This window comes from Neomonachus schauinslandi, chromosome 2 (assembly GCF_002201575.2).
Source record: "Neomonachus schauinslandi chromosome 2, ASM220157v2, whole genome shotgun sequence".
Taxonomy (NCBI): Eukaryota; Metazoa; Chordata; class Mammalia; order Carnivora; family Phocidae; genus Neomonachus; species Neomonachus schauinslandi.
In genome coordinates this window covers 76,699,475-76,720,159 of record NC_058404.1, presented here as the reverse complement: position 1 = coordinate 76,720,159, position 20,685 = coordinate 76,699,475, and the positions used below count along the sequence as shown (strand labels likewise).

At 33.5% G+C, this 20,685-nt stretch overlaps 1 protein-coding gene across 4 annotated transcripts in view; it reads right to left on the bottom strand.

Annotated features, from left to right (window-relative positions):
* LRBA (LPS responsive beige-like anchor protein) overlaps positions 1-20,685 on the bottom strand; it is a 762,450-nt gene that overhangs the window by 66,352 nt on the left and 675,413 nt on the right. For all 4 annotated transcript variants that reach the window (XM_044912877.1, XM_044912874.1, XM_044912875.1 and 1 more), the window contains one exon: positions 15,219-15,386. In XM_044912877.1, the coding sequence (XP_044768812.1) occupies positions 15,219-15,386 (168 nt within the window). The remainder of the gene's footprint in view (positions 1-15,218; positions 15,387-20,685) is intronic.

Genomic DNA, 20,685 nt, shown 5'->3' with positions numbered 1-20,685 from the left:
TCTGTTGCTTTTTTGCACCAATAATGAAAACTCAAAACAGTGATTTATTCTAAGTAAACGTCCTCATCTTTGTTAACAGTGTTCTTTTAATGTTTAGAAATTTAGACATTTAGAAATCTGTCATAATTGCAAATAATCTTATATAGATTTTTGAAATCTATGCAATTTTTTTCATCTTACCCTTTCTAGAAGCTTATATTTAGTTTAAAATTTAGAGAACAAAATTCAGTCACTTGCTTTGAGACTACCTTTCACATTCTCAAATTTTTTTTTTTTAAGATTTTATTTATTTGAGAGAGAGAGAATGAGAGAGCACATGAGAGGGGGGAGGGTCAGAGGGAGAAGCAGGCTCCCCGCTGAGCAGGGAGCCCGATGCGGGACTCCAGGATCATGACCTGAGCTGAAGGCAGTTGCTTAACCAACTGAGCCACCCAGGCGCCCATCACATTCTCAATTTAGAATGAAGATGGTATCTGAAGTAAACGGGTTCATGACAGAAATCATCAGCATGACAGAGTGGCTCTGGATTCCCTGGGTGGTTGACAGGGCAAAAAATTCATAAAAGTATTAATACCCTGTGCTTGCTTTGTATCCCTGCATGCATAATTTAGCTATACCTATTTAAGAAGACTGCAATATGCAATAATAACTAGCAAAATACAAAGATTCGCTTTACTGACAACTTTGATGTTCATTTAATTGACTAAGGGAAACTTTTATTATTATGGTTTTGATATACAAGAAAGTCTGGCATAATTTCAAGGTATTTTTTATGTAGGTTTTCAATTAAAACTTGACTAATCCTTACTGTTTATTTGGCTTTTCGTTGTACAGTTCCTGCCCTGCACTGTGTCAAATGTGCCATCTGTGTAACACACTTCTGGCCAGAGATACTTCAGAATTATTTTTGTAACACTCTGAATTGTGGCTGCATGAAATCTTAACTTACTGTATTCAATACTTCTAATTTACTCTCTTGCTACAACCGGAGTAATCGTGTTGTCTTATTGTCCTACTCTTAAATCTCACTGCAGTCACAACAAAGATTCCTGCCCCACCTGCTTAAAACAGACTTACAGACGTTCCCCTAACTATTTAACAAATGTTAACAATGCTATAAATACCAATTGTGTTTATGCTTCCTGAAAGATTCACTGCGGCCAGTGTTCTGCAGTAGTGTTAGAGCTGAAACAAGTTGTTGACTCCCACCATGAAAGTGATTGAATTCTAAGCCAAAAATGCTTTTCCTTGGATAAGATATCTGATTTGCTACCGCTGTCGTGAAACTGGGGTCATGTAAACTTACACACTGCTCCTGCTGCGTTTGGAAAACAGACCTTCTCAGAGGGATTATGTGTTGCTAAGACAGCATTTGGAAGGATAAATCTGGAAGAGCGAAAACCAACCACTGACATTAAACATAACTTAGGGAAATTTTTCAGACTTTACTTTCACATTATGAGACCCATTGTATATAATTCTTTAATCTGAGCAATATCATGGCTCTCCTCCTCCTCTTCCCTGCCCTTCTATGTACATAGAGCCAAGATTCATTTTCAAAAGGAAATTAAGAACTAATTTCTGAACTTACATAAACGTAAAGTAACAGTGTATTTACTTGAAAAGTAAAGGAGAAAATGACCCTTCCAGAGGAAAGGTGCAAGATGACAAAGCACAGATAATATTATTCATATTAATGCTCCTGAGCAACATCTACCTACCTGAGCAATGTATTTTTCTGCCTTTCAACCTCTTCACCTCTTCTTGCAACCTCTCACACGCCTCGGGATTCGCCCTGCCCTCCTTACACAGTGGTGGCTCAGACCCTGTGCTATGTCTGTACTTCCCCTTTTGTCAAAACCTAGTAGCAAATCCTGTGCACAAGGAGCATTTGAATGATTGGAAAGGATGGCTTAAAAAAAAAAAAAAAACGGGGCGCCTGGGTGGCTCAGTTGGTTAAGCGACTGCCTTCGGCTCAGGTCATGATCCTGGAGTCCCGGGATCGAGTCCCGCGTCGGGCTCCCTGCTCGGCGGGGAGTCTGCTCCTCCCTCTCATGCTCTCTGTCTCTCATTCTCTCTGTCTCAAATAAATAAACAAAATCTTTAAAAAAAAAAAAAAAAAAAAAAAAAAAAAAAAAAAACGATGTGTAATCAAATTATCTCGAATAGTGGAGTTTTAAGCATCAGTAAAAGGTGAAAGATTCTGTGGCAGAGGCTTTTTTCTGTATATATCAAACCACATCCTGTAGGAAGTTCTGTAACTGACATTAGCATGTGACTCTGGTATTCATTAACAACGTACAAATTTGGGGATGGGGGCTTTCCACTCTTTTACTTTATAGTTCTGAATTATTTAATTTTTATAGCTATTATGCATTGCTTTGCTGAATATGTTTTTAAAGCCCTTCATATAACTATTTAATTGTAGACACACACCCACACCCACAACTAAGTAGTGAACCCAGAGATCTAGAATTCATGAATATTGGGCCAAAGCCTTCTTGATTTTAGAAAATGATGACAAGAACTACAATTAACAGTGATATATCTAAGATATTTCCCCTAAAAGTAGAAGTGACTGGTGACTGCCATAACATAATAAAATAAAATAAAAAAAAAAAAAGTAGAAGTGACCTTTTTGGTCCTCCTCAAATATGATAGGAAAAGAAATAAACTCAAATTGCTAAAATGTATGAAAAAAATCATAGCTCAGTGAATCAAATAACAAAATAAGCGATTGGAGGTACTCTGATTTCTGAGCGAGAAAAAGTTAAGAAATTGTAAATCCTTCATCTTTATCAAAGTTACATGAAGATCATTATACAAAATCACAATCCTGGCAACACTGAACATGGCCAAAAAACCAGAAAGTAATCATAAAAGACCTCCAAATTTCCAAAAGCAAAGTCAGTATCCTTATCTTCATGTTGATAAGCTTCACTTGTTCAGATTTCCAAAAGGAGACTTTTTCTTCCTCAGAAGAGAAAAAGAGTTATAGTCTGGTTGGCTTTTTCTCCTTGATTTTAAAGAGAAACAATTTTCAGAATTCACAAAGTAGCAAATGAAAGAATTCCATGATCTCACTAACCAAAGATAATGACCATCTTTGGTTAGATTGCCATATAAATATCTTGAGGTCTATAATTCCAGACTTGTCCTTATGCCTACATACACACTTAAAACTTGTATTTTATACGTTCCTAACATGTTTTTCCCTGTAATATGGCAAAATACATTTCCATAGCAATATTTTGGTGATGTATAGCATCCCACTGTATGGAAATACCAATATTTATTCAAACAGCTCTGTACTGCTAGACATTTATGTGTGTTTTTTTTTCTTTTGCTATTATGAAAAACTATACAACTTAACATACTTTTCTGTATACTTTTTCAATTACTGCTTTTGGTTAAAGTTCTATGTAAATAATGCATGAATATTTTAAAAACTGATACAGATTGCTATAAAGATTAAATTGATTTTATCCTTATCAAATATATGACAATGGCTGTCTTCTTTTATTTTTTTAATTGTCAGAAACTATTCTGAGATTTTAAGGTGAAAACAGGCCCCTTTCCCAGTAGGGGTGGAAGAAAAAAACTGGAGATTCACAATATCTGTTTTCTAACTAACATTAAGATTTTCATTGTTTTTAATCTTAAAAAATCTAACAGGCAAAAATGTTGCATTTTAAATTGAATTTCACTGATTACTAGTAAGGATGAACTACTTTTCATTTATGGTTTATATTTCATCTTTTGTGAATTATCTGTTCCTAAATTTTGTTATTTATTGGTTTTTTGGATGTATACAAACTTAGTTTTTATGTAGCCAAATACATCAATTTCCTTAATAATTTTTGGTTTTGGTATTAGACTTATAAAATGGGCCTTCTCCATTTCAAGATTATAAAACTACTCACCTACATTATCTTTTAAGTTCTGCAGTTTCATCTTTTATATTTGTAACGTAGTCTTTATTCCAAACAAATAATTGTAAATCACTTGTCATTTCTTTCATTTTAAGATATGAAACAGGAATCTAAGTAAATTTATACTCTAAACAATTAGCTGTCCCAATATCACATATTGAACAAGATAGCCTTTTCCCAGTGATTTAAAATACCACCTTTATCATATATGCTCATATATAATATGTCTATTTCTGGAAGCTCTATTCTGTTCCACTGAACTTCAGTTCCTTCACTAGAACATGTTGTCTTGATTACTGTAGTTTATGTTTATGTATCCGGTAAAGTAATCAAAACCTATTTACTTTTCCTTTAATTTAGTCCTATCAGATCTGGTTTCTCAGGCTATAGCATCTAAGAAACAGTGAATTATAGAGTAGGAGGAGGGATGCCCAAAAGACAGATATACCTGACATAGTACAAGAAGCAAGAACTGGTAGCTTAATGGGCTGAAATAAAAAAAATATAAAAAGAGAATCACAAAAATTGAAAAAAGAATAGCAGTATGGAATTGCTTAGTTTAAGGTCCAATATAGCACAGAATAACTAATATTAATAATTTAAAAATCACATTCACTAATTATCCTCACATCATTATTGTCTTACTGTAAAATGGCCTCTACTCCTAAAAACTGTAAAATACCCATTGTTTTTCAAATATATACATAAAAGATTTATGAAACTTGACTATGTCCATTGTGAGTCAAGTCTCAACAGATTTCAAATAATCTGTATCATCTATACCATATTCTTTAGCTTTAAATTAAATTAAATTTAGTATCAAAAAGATAACTAGATTGCATGTATGAAGGCAAGCCCTCACTGAAGTGATGACCTTTAAGTTGAGGAATAAATGACAAGGAGCCAGCATGTGAAAATCTGGAATAATCAGAGAAAACAACCATCATAAAAAGGCGCGAAGTCAGTTACAACTGTCACATGATCAGGAACAGAAAGAAGGTCAGTATGGCAGGACACACGAATGAGGAAGGGAACAGCATGGCCTGAGATCAGAGAGGTAGGCAAGGGCCAGATCATGTGGATCGAATTGGACTTTATTCTATGGTTAATGTGAAATAGGAAGGTTTAAGTAAAGGACTGACTTGATCTGATTTACATTTTTAAAATAACGTTTTGGCACCTCTGTAGAAAATAGACTGTAGGCAGAAAAGGGTGACCAGGTCTACTAAGACTAGACAGCGGAGAGATGATGATGGTGGCTTAAGATTAATGATAGACAGACATAAATTATTTCCCAATATGTTTTGGAGATACCATCAACTTAGCTGCTATTGATCACCAACTTCCTATACCTTCCCCACCTACCACATAGTTTTTTCCAGTCATAGAGCCATACTGTACTCCTTCCCACATCTAGTACTCTCTGCTTTGAATCCCCTACCCCTTCTGTTGCTTTGTCTACTTAACTCATTTCTTAAGGATTATGTTTAGGCAGTTATTACTCCCCTAATCTGGGTTGGCTTTTCCTCCTTTGTGCTCTTATGTATAGTGTATACAACTCAGTCAGAGCACATCACTGTACATATAATTTTTAAAACTTATTTCTGACCTACTAAAACTTGATCAATGAAATGTCTTACACTAACAGTTAGATAACAGAGTTCTCAACTTTTGGATATAGCAAATACCATTTATATTAAAACTGATAGTTGAATTCTGGATAAGAATATAAAATTGTTCTAGAAACTATGCTTGTAAATAAAATTATATGCTAAATATATTTAAAGAAAATATCTAAGGAAAACACTTATGTTACATTTTTAGGAAAAGAAAAATTATTTGTATAATTAATATTCAATTCATCACATATTTATTTTGTGAATTTGGATTTTAGAAGGGTTTTTTTCCTTAATAAAAATATAAATATTTATTCTTACTCATATCTGAGCCTGAGTTCAAGTATCATAATTTTTCTCTCTTTTTAAATTTCTTCTTTCTTTGACTTTAGTTTTTTTGAAATGGTGTTAGAAAGGTTTGATAAGGTCGTATAAAGGAAGAGAAGTGAGTAAGTCAAACCAAATTCAGCAGAATCAACAATAAGAAAATAACCATTTTTATTTATGTGCACCTTGTCCATGAAAGAATATATGTATTCATCACAGGAAAAAAAAAATTCAAAACTCTGTATGGTGACAGATGCTAGCTAGACATAAAAATATAGATTATGATATATACCTGAAACTAATATGATGTTGTATGTCAATTGTACCTCAATTTTTAAAAAATGCACAAAAAAGAGAATATATGTAATGCTGGAAAATAGAACAGATTGAAAAATAGTAAAGGTAGAGAAAAAGGAAAAAGTATCAAAGAGACAGAAATAAAGAGCAAAGAGGTCTGTCAGAATAAACAGCTAAGGGTAAGAATATATCTTTTAGTTGGAGGTCACAGATATTTGAAAAAAATAGTATATTTGCCTGAAAAATAATTCTCTCTGGTGTGTGATATATGCAGATGTAGACATAGTTGTATATTGATAACCCAGCTGTTTTCTAAAAATTAAAAACAACATAAAAGTTTAATGTGCTGCAGGCTGTTTCTCTGATTACTCTTCCCCCTCTTATGGTTATTATTTCTATCGTTTAGTGTTTTTTTTATAGAGAGATTATTTTTATGATCACTTACTATGCCATATGTATTAACCATTCACTCTAGAATAAAACTTTCTCAAGAGAAATGAAGCTTTTCCAAAGTAGTAAGTAAATACATGACTTGTACATAAACAACTTGCCTCTGTGTGAATATCTAAGTGTTCCAAGTTAAACTAAATATATAGTAGTGAACAGAAATAAGTAAAACTATAGTTACTGACAGAAATAAGTCTAGTTTGCATTTAATACTAGAAAAACACAAATCTATTGTGGTCCCATTACTGTGATCTTACAGAGATAACATTCTAATATAAGTCAAGCATATGCACAAATTTACTAATATTAGAGATGTTAAAGCATCTTAGAGGAACAAGATTCTGAAGAAAAGATAGCCTGGAGATGGGGTAAGGAGCAAAGAGGAAGAGGGCAATAGTGAGAGCTTTACAACTAGCAGGAGGCTGTGACAAGACTTAGAGGCTTGCCCAGGCCTGGGGGTTACAGACACATGGCGGGCCAGGGTTAGAGCAGTAGGAGCTGCCTTCCTGGGTCACTGTGTATACTTTACTCCAATCTCAAAGTAGGAATGAAGCAGTGTTTATAGAGAGGCAGTCTGTGAGCAACATCTCTGAAGTAGTGCCGTATTCACAAGTCACTCTGTATCCCCTTACCTAGTCTTATTTTCTTCATTAATCTTTACTGCGTATTTTCTATGCACCCCATTAGAATGTGAGTTCCATGAGGGGAGGGACCTTTGACTTTCTAGCTCATCTCTGTATTTTTAGTACTTTGAACAATATGATTATTTGTTGAATAAGTGAATGAAAGGATAAACTGTCCCAATTTATCAGCCCCTTCCCTATCTATCCAAACCAGCCTTGATCTACCAGTTAACAGCACCCCTTTAACAATTTCATCAATCATCCTTCCACTTTCAATCCTTCTTTATATATTCCACCATACTCCCATGGTAAAACCCCATCTCTCTCTGTTTCCATATATATTTACATACACACACACACACACACACACACACACACACACACACACACACACACCTTCTCCAGTCAACTTTTTTGTACACCTACTTTTCTGCTGTTGAGAACAGAGAACAGCAATGGAAAGAAAGTAATCATTTATTACTGAGCATCTATGAAGCAGCCATCATTATTATGTTAGGTATTTCCATAAATACTATCTCACCTTTGGTACAAACCCTCCTAATCTTGTTGTCTTTCCCCCTCGTTCATGCATATTTACTTAAACCAGTCCTCAGGGTAACCTTCTACTCTCTAATCTCAGACAAGGAAGTATTGTTCCATGCTGTCCAGTGCCTATCTCTATCTGTGACCTGGATTTTGTTCCCTTCTTGTTCCTCATAGAGCTTGGTAGTCTATTACATGCTTTATTTCACGTATGTTTGATATGCTTCCCTCTTTTTGGATCTTTCCAATTATCACAGAAACTTGGTCAAATATCTACCCATTAAAAAAGAAAAAAAACTCAGAGTGACTGCTTGTGGGGTATGGGTTTCTTTTTGTGGTGATAAAAACGTTCTAAAATTAGATTGTGGTGGTGCTTGTAAAACTGTGAATATACTAAGAACTACTGTAATGCACACTTTAAATGGGTGAATTGTATATATGAACTATATCTCAATAAAATGATTATCCTCCCTTCAATTATTTCCTTTTCTCACTGTGTTTACTTGCTTATGTCCCATCCACTGCACAGTCCTCTACCTTCTAAGCTACTTTCTGTAAGATCACACAGCAACTCAGAATAATCCAGTGGGTACCTTTCAGTTCTTATCTTTTCCATATTCTTTCAGATAGGTCCTAAGACACACATGTGGTAATGTTGCTAACCTTCAACCTATAATCCACTACCTTATGCCAATGCAGTTATAATTACTTTTTATGGCATTAAAGGCCCTTTATGGTATGGCTCCTCTCTTTCTCTCTCACCTTGTCACCTCTGGTTCATTGCACATATATCACAGTCTCCTATCGTGATCTCTCTCACCTATGTGCAGAAAGTGTATACACTTTGTTCTGTGTAGATACCCTTTGCTCATGACTCTACCCAATGTTCTCATTTATATTTCAATCTGCAGCCTCTCATTTTCCAGAAAACATGACTGGCAGTCTGGGGTTAGTGCCTATTGTGTACCCTTGCGCATACATACAGTGTACTTACTTACCTCTATACTGAATTTAATGACAGTATACTATAATTGTTTACTTATCCATATTTCCACACTAGACAATGAACTCAAGCTGATGAGGGCAGGGACTTGACTTTCAACTTTTTAACCTTATTATATAAGTTGGGTGTAGTAAAAAGTTGTTTAAAAAAAATGAATAAATTGGGGCACCAGGGTGGCACAATCGGTTAAGCATCTGTTTTCGGCTCGGCTCATGATCCCAGAGTCCCAGGATCGAGTCCCACGTTGAGCTCTCTGCTCAGCAGGGAACCTGCTTTTCCCTCTCCCTCTGCCCCTCCCCATGGCTTGTGCCCTCTCTCACTGTCTCAAATTAAATAAATAAATAAATAAATAAATAAATAAATAAATAAATAAATAAATAAAATCTTTTAAAAAATGAATAAATTAATGACCTATTCTTGTTTTCTCTCCTTGCTTCACTTTACAATGAACTCTGCATGTGTCCTCTGGGAAATAGTCTCTGATAATCTATCTAGTGTTGTGAGGTTAGCATTTTATGTTCTCTCTGTGATGCAATCAGTAATTCATATTCTTTTTATGGTTGTGTTTCCTAACCCAGAGGGTTACAGAGAACAACATAAGGAAAGGAACCAACATTTAATGGATTCTTATGATGGGATAGGTACCATGCCAGGTACTGTACATGCATTATACCCCATCTAATCTAAGGGGTAGGCATACTCATACCAATTCTATATATGAGGAAAAACAGAGTCTCAGGAAAATCCAAGTCACACAACTAGTAGGCATCAGGGTCAGCAATTAAATTCATATCTATGTGTCTATTTCTTTACTTGCTTGTTTGTTTATTCTACTGTATCACACTGCATTATATCATAAGAATTAGCACTATGATATGGAATGTCTATAATAAAAAATTATCAGATTTGTTTTAATAACATCCAAAAAAATTTGAGAATTAATTATGCATATTTATATGAATAGTGCTAAGTAACGAAGTAATATATAGTAGTCCCCCTTTATCTGTGGTTTCATTTTCAATGGATTCAGTTACCTGTCATCAACCATGGTCTGGAAGCAGATGACCCTCTTTCTGCCACATCATCAGGTCAATATCAGCCTAACACTATGTCACAATGCCTATGTCATTCGCCTCATTTCATCTCATCATGTAGGCATTTTATCATCTCACATCATCATAAGAAGGGTGAGTACAATACAATAAGATATTTTGAGAAAGAGAGAGAAAGAAACCACATTCATCTAACTTTTATTACAGTATATTGTTATAGCTGTTCTACTTTACTTTTAGTTATTGTTGTTAATCTCTTACTGTGTCTAATTTATAAAATAAACTTTATTGTAAGTATGTATGTACAGGACAAAACATAGTATATATAGGGTTAGGTACTATCACAATTTCAGGCATCCATTGGGGGTCTTGAAACATATCCCCTGCGGATAAGGAGGCAACTACTGTATTTATCTTTCAAGAATATTGAGTACCTACCATACTTAGAACATAATAGGCTATGTTTTTTAAATGAATGCTGAATCTAAGATATATTTTTATATAATATAAAAATAAATTTGTGTGTGATGAGTGGAAAACTCTCCAGTTAAAATTTAATTTGCTAATAATTAACTAACTACTTGGGGTTGTGGAAAAGAGAAGGAAGCCAAGGAAACTTAAAGCAAAAGTTTTAAATAATCTTTAGCAAATGCTGATCTTGAAAAATAAATACTAAAAACTTATTTGGTATGGTGGCTCCTCAAAAAGCTAAACATAGAACTATCATATAATTTAGCAATTCTACTTTTGGGTATATATACAAAAGAACTGAAAGCAGAGATTTAAACAGACACTTATACATGAATTTATAGAAGCACTATTCACAATAGCCAAAAGGTGAAAACAACTCAAAATGTCAATGAACAGATGAATGGATAAACAAAATGTGGTATACACAAACAATGGAATATTATTCATCCTTAAAAGGAAGTAAATTCTGACATACGCTGTAATGTAGATGAACACTGGAGATACTGTGCTAAGTAAAATAGGCCAGACACAAAAGGATAAATATTGTATGATTCCACTTCTCTGAGGTACCTACAGTAGTCAAAATACTAGGGACAGAAAGTAGAATGGTGGTTGTCAAGGACTAAGGGCAGGTGGGGGGTGGATCACGAGTTACTGTTTCAACTAATACAGAGTTTCAGTTTGGGAAGATGGAAAACTTCTGGAGATGGATGGTAGTAATGGTTGCACAACAATGTGCTTGATACCACTGAATTACACTCAAAAATGGTTAAAATGGTAAATTTTATGCTACATTTTTACTACAAAACATTATTTGAAGTCCTAAAATGTTAATTTAAGTGGAGAAAAATATAACTTAATTTATACATATATTTCAATTACATATCTAATATCTAAATGGACTAAAACCAAATTCAAATATTTTTATTTTACCAAGTTAATTTAATAAACGTTTACTGTCCTATTGTCTGACCACATGCCTAGAATTTGGATTCAGAAAATATGGTCACCAAAGATATATGATAGCCAATGGTCATTATATCTACACTGTCCAATATGGTAGCTACTAGCCATATGGGCTATTTAAGTTTGGATTACTAGACTTAAATAAAATTAAATACTCAGTTTTTCAGTCATACTAGCTACATTTCAAATGCACAATAGCTACATGTGACTAGTGGCTACCATATTGGACAGTGTAGATATGATGACCATTTATTTCCATCACTCACAAGTGATTTTTATTGGACAGTGCTCTTTTACATTATACTATAAATACCATATGGTAAATCATTAGTGTGTGTGAGGAAGAGAGGTGGTCAGTCCAGAATAATAGCAAAGAGCCAAAATTGGGTATTATTTGTTCCAGTTCTATGAAAAATGTTGTTCATATTTTGACAGGGATTGCATTAAATCTGTAGATTGCTTTGGATAGTATGGACATTTTAACCATATTGGTTCATCTAATCCATGAACATAGGATATCTTTCCATTTGTTTGTGTCATCTTCAATTTCTTTCCTAACTGTTTTATAATTTGTATGGAACCACAAAAGACCCCAAAGAGCCACAGCAGCCTTGAGAAAGAAGAAAAAAGCTAAAGGTATCACAATCCCAGATTTCAAGATATGCTACAAAGCTGTAGTAATCAAAACAGTATGGTACTGGCACAAAAAGACACACAGATCTATGGAACAGAAGAAAGAGCCCAGAAATAAACCCATGCATGTATGGTCAGTTAGTCTATGACAAAGAAGGCAAGCATAGACAATGGGGAAAAGACTGTCTCTTCAACAAATGGTGCTGGGAAAACTGGACAGCTACATGCAAAAGAATGAAACTGTGTATAGTTTGTTATACCAATCACAAAAATAAACCTAAAATGAATTAAAGACCTAAATGTGAGACCTGAAACCATAAAACTCCTAGAAGAAAGCATAAGCAGTAATTTCTCTGATATCAGAATAGGGACATTTTTCCAGATACGTCCTCTCAGGCAAGGGAAAAAAAGCAAAATTCAACTATGGAGACTACACCAAAATAAAAAGCTTTTGCATGGCAAAGGAAACCATCAACAAAATGAAAAGGCAACCTGCCAAATGGGAGCAGATATTTGCCAATGATATATCTAAAAAAGGGTTAATATCCAAAGTATACAAAGAACTTATACAACTCAACACCAAAACACCAAATAATCCAATTTAAAAAAAAAATGGGCAGAGGACCTGAATACACATTTTTCCAAATGTCTTCTGGATGGCCAACAGACACATGAAAAGATGTTCAGCATCACTCATCATCAGGGAAATGCAAATCAAAACCACAATGAGATATCACCTCATACCAGTCAGAGGGCTAAAATCAAAAAGACAAGAAATAACAAGTGTTCGCAAGGATGTGGAGAAAAAAACAACCCTTGTACACTGTTGGTGGGAATGCAAACTGGTGCAATCACTGTGGAAAATAGTACAGAGGTTCCTCAAAAAAATTAAAACTAGAATTACCATATGATGTAGTAATTCCACTACTGAGTATTTACCCAAAAACAAAGAAAACATGAATTCAAAAAGATACAGGCACTCCTATGTTTATTGCAGCATTATGTACAATAGCCAAGCTATCAAAGCAACCCAAGTGTCCATCTGTAGATGAAAGAATAAAGAAGATGTGGTATAGATACACAATGGAATATTACTTAGCCATAAAAAATGAGATCTTGCCATTTACAACAACATGGATGGACTTCGAGGGTATAATGCTAAGTGAAATATCACATGATTTCACTCATATGTGGAATTTAAAAATAAAAAACATCAAACAAAGGAAAAAAGACAACCAAAAAACCAGACTTCTTAAATACAGAGAACAAACTGGTAGTTGCCAGAGGGGAGGTGAGTGTGGGGAATGGGTGAAATAGATAAAGGGGGAATAAAAAACCTCATAAAACAAAGAACCAATTACATTCTATAAACAACGTGCTAACTAAATGTTTCACTTTTTAACTAGCAGTATCACAAGGCTAAGAGCCATCCTTTATCATGCAAAGCAGGATAAACTTTACTGACAAGGAAGGTATAGTTATATCACCTTGGACATATCAATAGTCTTTAAAAAAAATAGGATCCCACATTGGAAGAAAGTGTTAAGTATATCTTCGTAGCAACTCTACAGAGTATTACAGAATTTCAAAATTAAAATTACAGAATTATACAGAATTATATATAGCAATATAAAATAATATGCTGGTATATTAAGTAAAACAGGAGATTCTAAAATCAAATCTATACTGTGATTTCAGTCATAAAGCAGCTACGTAGGTATATAATACAGTATAGTAATTATACCTATAGTAATTATAAGGGAACATGAAAAAACAAAAATAGGGAGCCTGGGTGAATCAGTCGTTAAGCGTCTGCCTTTGGCTCAGGTCATGATCCCACAGTCCTGGGACTGAGCCCCTCATCTGGCTCCCTGCTCTGCGGGGAGGTCTGCTTCTCCCTCTCCCACTCCGCCTGTTTGTGTTCCTTCTCTCGCTGTGTCTCTCTCTGTCAAATAAATAAAATCTTAAAAAAAAAAAAAAGAAATTCTTGAATACTCAAAAAAAAAACCAAAAATAGGTGGTGTATTTGGTGAAGAATTATGGACATCTATAAAACAAAGTAATACTGTTCAAATATTTTTAAAAAAGGAAACTGGCCTATGCTATTCTATTCTAACAATGAAATTATATACTGTTTTGTAACACTATTTGTATGTTTGCTCTAACCTCAGTTTCATATATGGAAGTATGTATATTCTGTGTCACGCAATCAGCTATTGCTCTAATAAAATAAAATGGCCTTGTAAGGAACATTTTCAAAGAACTGAAAAATTAGAAAAGTCTTTACGAGTTCATTTGATCCAGCTCTAAATTAAACTGATAAATAACAATTCAAAATTTGTGCAATTTAAGACAAATGTACATCTAATACATGGTGCTTCTGTTTGTGTACTGTTATCTGGCACGTAAACCAGACAATAATATATACTGGCAAATATATTTAAATATGTCCTTATTATATACTGTCAATATTACCAGGTCATAAGTAGAATTAAAAAGGAATGCATCACATGTTGGTGAAAAATGGCAAGCCTTACTCATCACAGATAATGTTTCCTTTAAAGTGATATAAAACATTGTCTATGAATCAGTCTTGGTTTCTTAAATACACTTGTTCTAAAATTGTATAGATACTTAAAGTGATCTGTTTAATCCTATAATCTTTGCACATGATGTATGACAGCATTAGGAGGATGCATAATTAGATTAAAAATACAAAAAAAATTATCAAGGCTATACATAGACTTTTTGGTGAATACTGTATTTATCAAAACCATTTTTTGAGTGTTTTACCTAAGAAAATAAATGACAAAGATAATCAAGTCTCAATAACTTCTAAGACCAAGTTTGATGACATAGGAAAGGTTTGGACTTCCTCCCTACTTAACTTTAACTTCCTACTTAACTATTCCTCTTAACTTCTATATGATTACAGACAGACTTATGTATTATATATGAGTTTTATCACATTTAAATAGATTCATGCTTACAATGCATAAATGAGATGGAATTTTCCTAATACTTTAGTGAGTAGCCTTCAAAGTTATAAAAATTATAAACATGATTAGTGATCCCTGAATGGGTTCAAACTGAAAAAGCTCTCATTTTATAATTGACTCAAACGTTTTGTTGGAGGAAAGTCTTGGATTCAAGTTCTAGCTAGGTCACCAACTGAAAGGTTATTCTACTTAAGTCACTTCACGCATCTGGTTTTTAGTTTCATCATAAGCAAAATGAAAGCATGGGGAAGATGACATCCAGTACCTTCTAGTCTAAAGATACCTGAGAGATCCAGTCAGATAACTTACCTCTCTCAACACAGGATCAGCTATGGAATTCAGATTGACAGCTCCTTCATAGGTCAGGTAATAGAACACATTAAGGGATCGAACAGCCTCTGGTCCTAGCTGTTTATAGCCAAAAATGAGATCAATCCATTGGTGAAGCTGGCAGGAAACAAATTCACTCTCCAGGGCCTGAAAAAAAGGGCACAGATCATATTATTATGCTGAATTCAGCTTTTAAAATATAGAGAAATTCAGAACAAGCAGTAAAGTTTTACACTAAATTTACTGTGAACAGACTGACTCTGATGTCCTATTTTCCACCAGAATCTGTTCTCCTTTGTTTATAATTAGAAACGTTCTGGCACTTGTCACGCTGAATTGTTTTAGATAGCTTACATGTCAGTATTATTCTACTATACTGTAAGCACTGTGAGGGCCAGGACTGGGTCTATTTTGGTCATATTGGTAACTCAGGGCCTGACTGGTACCCAATTTACGCTTCAAAGAAAGGAGGTGATGCAATGTAAAGGTTACTCTGGGACAGCACATGTGAAAACATCACACATTTATTATTCACCTGAAATGTTTATGATTTTTCTAGATATAAACATTTTGTTGTCTACTGCAACAACTATAACCAAATTATTTAGCTATTTCAACTGAGTTTTTATGCCAAAAAATTTTATCTTTGGAGGCATACTTGTAACTACTGAATTATAATTACTGAATTATTATTCTAGATATTAATACCAAACCAGATCAAAAATGTGATGCTATTTGTGTCCAATAAATAATGAATGAATATAATCAAGTATTCAGTGGAAATGCTGAATCCACTTCCAATTCATCATTACCTTCCCAGTTACCAGCACTGTACCTAAAACACAGTAAGTACTAATAAATGTTTGCTGAATTTAATAAAGTTATAAATATAAAAGAGTTTTAAAAACTGGAGATACTTTTTATAAAAGTGTTCAGATTTGTATTATTTAAAATTCTTCAAAATTATTTCACCATAAAACTTTAGCATTATGGACTAATTTTCTATAAATAGTGCTATTCAAATCACAGAGCTCTAAAATTCAAATGGGGAAGCTCGATTTGAAGTATATCAAATTGTATCAGATGATGTAGCTCATTGAAATACTTACTTTATGTGTAGTAAGTATATGGCTGTGATGTGTTTTTGGTGTGGCTTGCTACATCATCAATATTATAAAAAGAAATCTGTTGGTTTTAAAACAAAATTGAATAACCTCTATAGCAAGCAACCAGTAAGATATAAACCACCTTGTGACAAAAGACGTTCCTATTAGCTCACAGGTGTACACTTGTATATGTTTTATTAAAATAAGTGCCTATGTGGGCGCCTGGCTGGCTGTCGGTGGAGCATGTGACTCTTAATCTTGGGGTTGTGAATCTGAGCCCCTGCTGGGTATAGAGATTACTTAAAAAATAAAATCTTTAAAAAAGTCCCTATCTAAAATAAGTGCCTATGAATTAAAAATATTTACAACTAAATTCAAATAATATATTTCCTTTAATATTTAAGAAGATGTCACAGTATACCACATACTATATATAATGTAAAAAATAATTCTGTAAATAAAACTCTAGGCAATTCTCATATTCCAACGTATACCTGAAATGAAATAAAAATATTTAGCTAGCTTCAACTGTGAAAGTTGTTTTAGACATCTCTTACAAAACTTATGATATTTATAAATTTAGTAAATAGCTAAGAGAACTGCTGCATATGTTATTTGAAATAGAAAGAGAAAGGCTTGTAATAACTTTAAGTAAATTCCTATTTTAAGTACATGGATTTAAAATTAATCTGAAAATTCAGTAATTATTAATGGAAGTTGCAGACAAAAATGATACGTTTGTTTCATTAACTTGGGCCTTGGGTAGGGATGGGGGAATGGGGCCATGTTTAAAGTGACACATAAAAACAGCAATTGTCTTAATTTGTGTGCAGTGCACTCCACACAAAAGCCCTAAATATGTTCAAATTAGAGCAAGCTGCTTGATTGTCACTGTAGTCTCATGTCACATTAATGCATGACAAACATTAAACCATACACTTAAATGGCAATTTATATCATTTAAATGTTTACTGCCAGACTAGCTCATCACTCATTTAAATGTGACTTTCTGACAGCTAATTTCAGTTAATTTTCTCCAATTCACTTAATTAGAACTTTCAATCAGGGAAGGCCCTATACATATCTTTGAGCTTACAACCTTTTTAGATGTTCAAAATCTGAGTTAATAAACTACTGAAAAGCCCTACTGTAATAGATTAGCATGTAGTATCTCTGAGTCTACAAAAAAAGTGTGACTATATGAAGCAAACTCACAGTATGTACTCTTAGAAAGACCCTACACTTATTTATGTAAATAATACTCTCACCAGTAGTTTAAATAAAAAACGTTTATTTCATATACACACACTATTGAAACAATAAAAAGAAAACCCTGCATCCAAGCTAATTAAAAATTAATGATTTCAAAATTGTTTAATAAGATAAAACAGTCAGGAGTCTCCTGAGTGTCCGTGGTGTTGTGATTTGAGACTATAAAATTCCAGAAGGCTCAGCACATGATAAAGTACAAGTGAATTTTCTCAATATTAAAGCTCTAAAAACCAGGGCAATTATATTTTATGTGTCATCAAACAAAGAATTGTGTTTTCTTAATGTCGATTACTTCTTTATGCACATTCAAAATGGTGAACTTGGTAACATTTAGATGCTTAAACCTTTATATCTTGATACTACCTCAGAATGTTAAGCAAAAAATGCTGAAATGAAAGCCACTGGATGCCCCCATTACACCTCAAACACACATGCAGAGATGACCACAGTGTCATGGTTTGCCCCTCCCTTAACACTGTCATACTGGTCAAGCCTTAAGGGGTTGCCTAGTAATTCATGGAATTACTGGCAAAATCTTTTCCAGAAGTTCATGGATAGACTTTAAATACATTTTTTAAAACTGAACTAAAAATCTCAGTAGTGGTCTTCAAGCATTTCTTGCAATTTACCAAAGTTTTAAAAAGGGGTCCAAAAGAACAACTGCTATGGGGATAAGAGTTCCAGAAAGGTTTGAAATCATCTCAGTACAAAGTCATTTCAGGACTTTAACATCCCTTTGGTAGTAGTGAATGACAACTGCCTAGCCAAAAGTATGTAATAATAAACAAATACACTTAGCAAAGACTTGAGGTAAGAGGTAAAGACAAGCAGGAGGAAATTATTGAGGGAAATAATTCAAAATGGAATACCCTGAGATTATATCTTATAACTTGTGTTTTTGAAATTCAAAAATATAAATCATAAAACATTAAAAATTCTTTAAATGTTTTTATATGTTAAGATTTAAAAAAAATACTTGATATAAAATATTTATATCCACATTTTTGTCACAAAAAATAAAAACATGACAGTGGAATGCTAAGCATTTGTGATTTTTCAAAGCCTTTAGGTCAGACAGTCCTCATTAAGACTGGAGTTAAATACGGTTTGCAGCTAGGGGATAGGAACATTCTTCCCATGCTGCTCTCAAACCTAACCCAATCAATTGTTAGTACTCCCCTAGCAGGCTGGATACATCATTTACATCCAATGTGTGCTCTGAGTAAAATCTGTAAAAAGAAAATCCACTAAAATGTCCAACACAATACAGTAATATTCAACTCATCTGAGTTATTATAAATCAGTGACTAATGTCCAATTGTTAAGGATCAAATAAGACTATGAAAAGACTATCATATGAAGCCTCACACAAATTGTCAGTGCAATCCAGGGGGACTCATATTAGTCTTGACAAACTGTCTTGGGGCTGATATCTGTTTTTTTAATGAGATCTATTAAACAGAGACTAAAACACTTGAGATATGCTAAAAAAGTACAGTATACAGATGTCAAATACAAACACTTATTAGTAACTTTCATTTGTTTGGTTCACATGCAGAACATCAACAAATTCAAGCTTTAATATTATAAAGATAATAGTAAATTATTCATAAACAACTCATTTGTGTAATCTTGTGTCAGAAATAATTATAACATATATGAATATGTGTCCCACAATAAATCTCACTGAAAGAATGTAATCTATGTGGTTCCTGAAACAAACCCATTAAGGAAATGAATTATTTATTGATAAAAAAATTATTTAAAATTATTCTTGTTTCCTCTAGTACAATCAAAAAATATGATAATTTATGTAGAAATGGCTTGCTTTTTCCCAAACATTCTAAGCTATCTTGGAGTAAAAATTCTAATATAAAAGGCATTAATAATGTGTTTGTTAATCTATGTACGCTTTAGAGATACTCTAGCAATTTCCTTTTACTTTCAAACAATCAAATTTTCTCTAATGTAAAAATTATGTAAAATCAAGAAAACCAATTTTAATGAACAAAAGAAAGATAATTGTTCACCTCCACACCCGAAAACCTTATTTGTGTATTATTCCCAAATTAATGCTAATATTTATTTATGCTTTTGTTAAATGTTCTCATACAACACCATTTTTAAAAAGCCATCAAATAAAAGCTGGTGTCTATGGGACAAATGATTTTTATGAAAAAAAAAAAAAAAGATCAAATAGTATTTACAAATCTTTAAGTATAGAAATATAATTGTATAACCAGAAGGAAGTAGGTCTGTGTAACCCAGATACACATTTCTGCACACCTATACCACCACTTCCCTTCTCAGGCTTCCAGAAGACCTGATTCAGCCCTGAGATTCAAAATGCATTAGCTGTAAGTATTGAAGAAGAAAATAAAAATCAATGACTAACCCTCTTGACCTGGTATGCACTTAAATATAAGATGTATTTAATAATATTTTATTTATTTTTATTTATTTTGTTTTTTATTTTTTAAATCATATTTTAAAGTTTTTTAAAAATCTTTAAGTAATGTACACCCAATGTGGTGCTTGAACTCACAACCCTGAGATCAAGTGTTGCATGCTCTTCTGACTGAGCCAGTCAGGCACCCCAATCATATTTTATTTTATTTATTTTTTTATTTTTTATTTTTTTAAAAGATTTTATTTATTTATTTGAGAGAGAGAGAAAGCATGAGGTGGGGAGGGTCAGAGGGAGAAGCAGACTCCTCGCTGAGCAAGGAGCCCGATGCGGGACTCGATCCCGGGACTCCAGGATCATGACCTGAGGCGAAGGCAGTCGCTTAACCAACTGAGCCACCCAGGCGCCCCCCAATCATATTTTAAATGGAAGAATAAAAATCAGTTTTGTAAATTTTTAACTGTACCTTTATAAATTAAGAGTATGAATTCATTTGAGGGTAGATCACATGTTTCAAATGAGTTAATGCTGGGATTGGTCAGAATGTAATATACAAATTATGAACTTGGAATTTTAAGTATTTTTCACTTCAAATACATGTAATACAGACTTCTTCCTACACACACACACACACGCACACACACACACACAGATTTAAAAT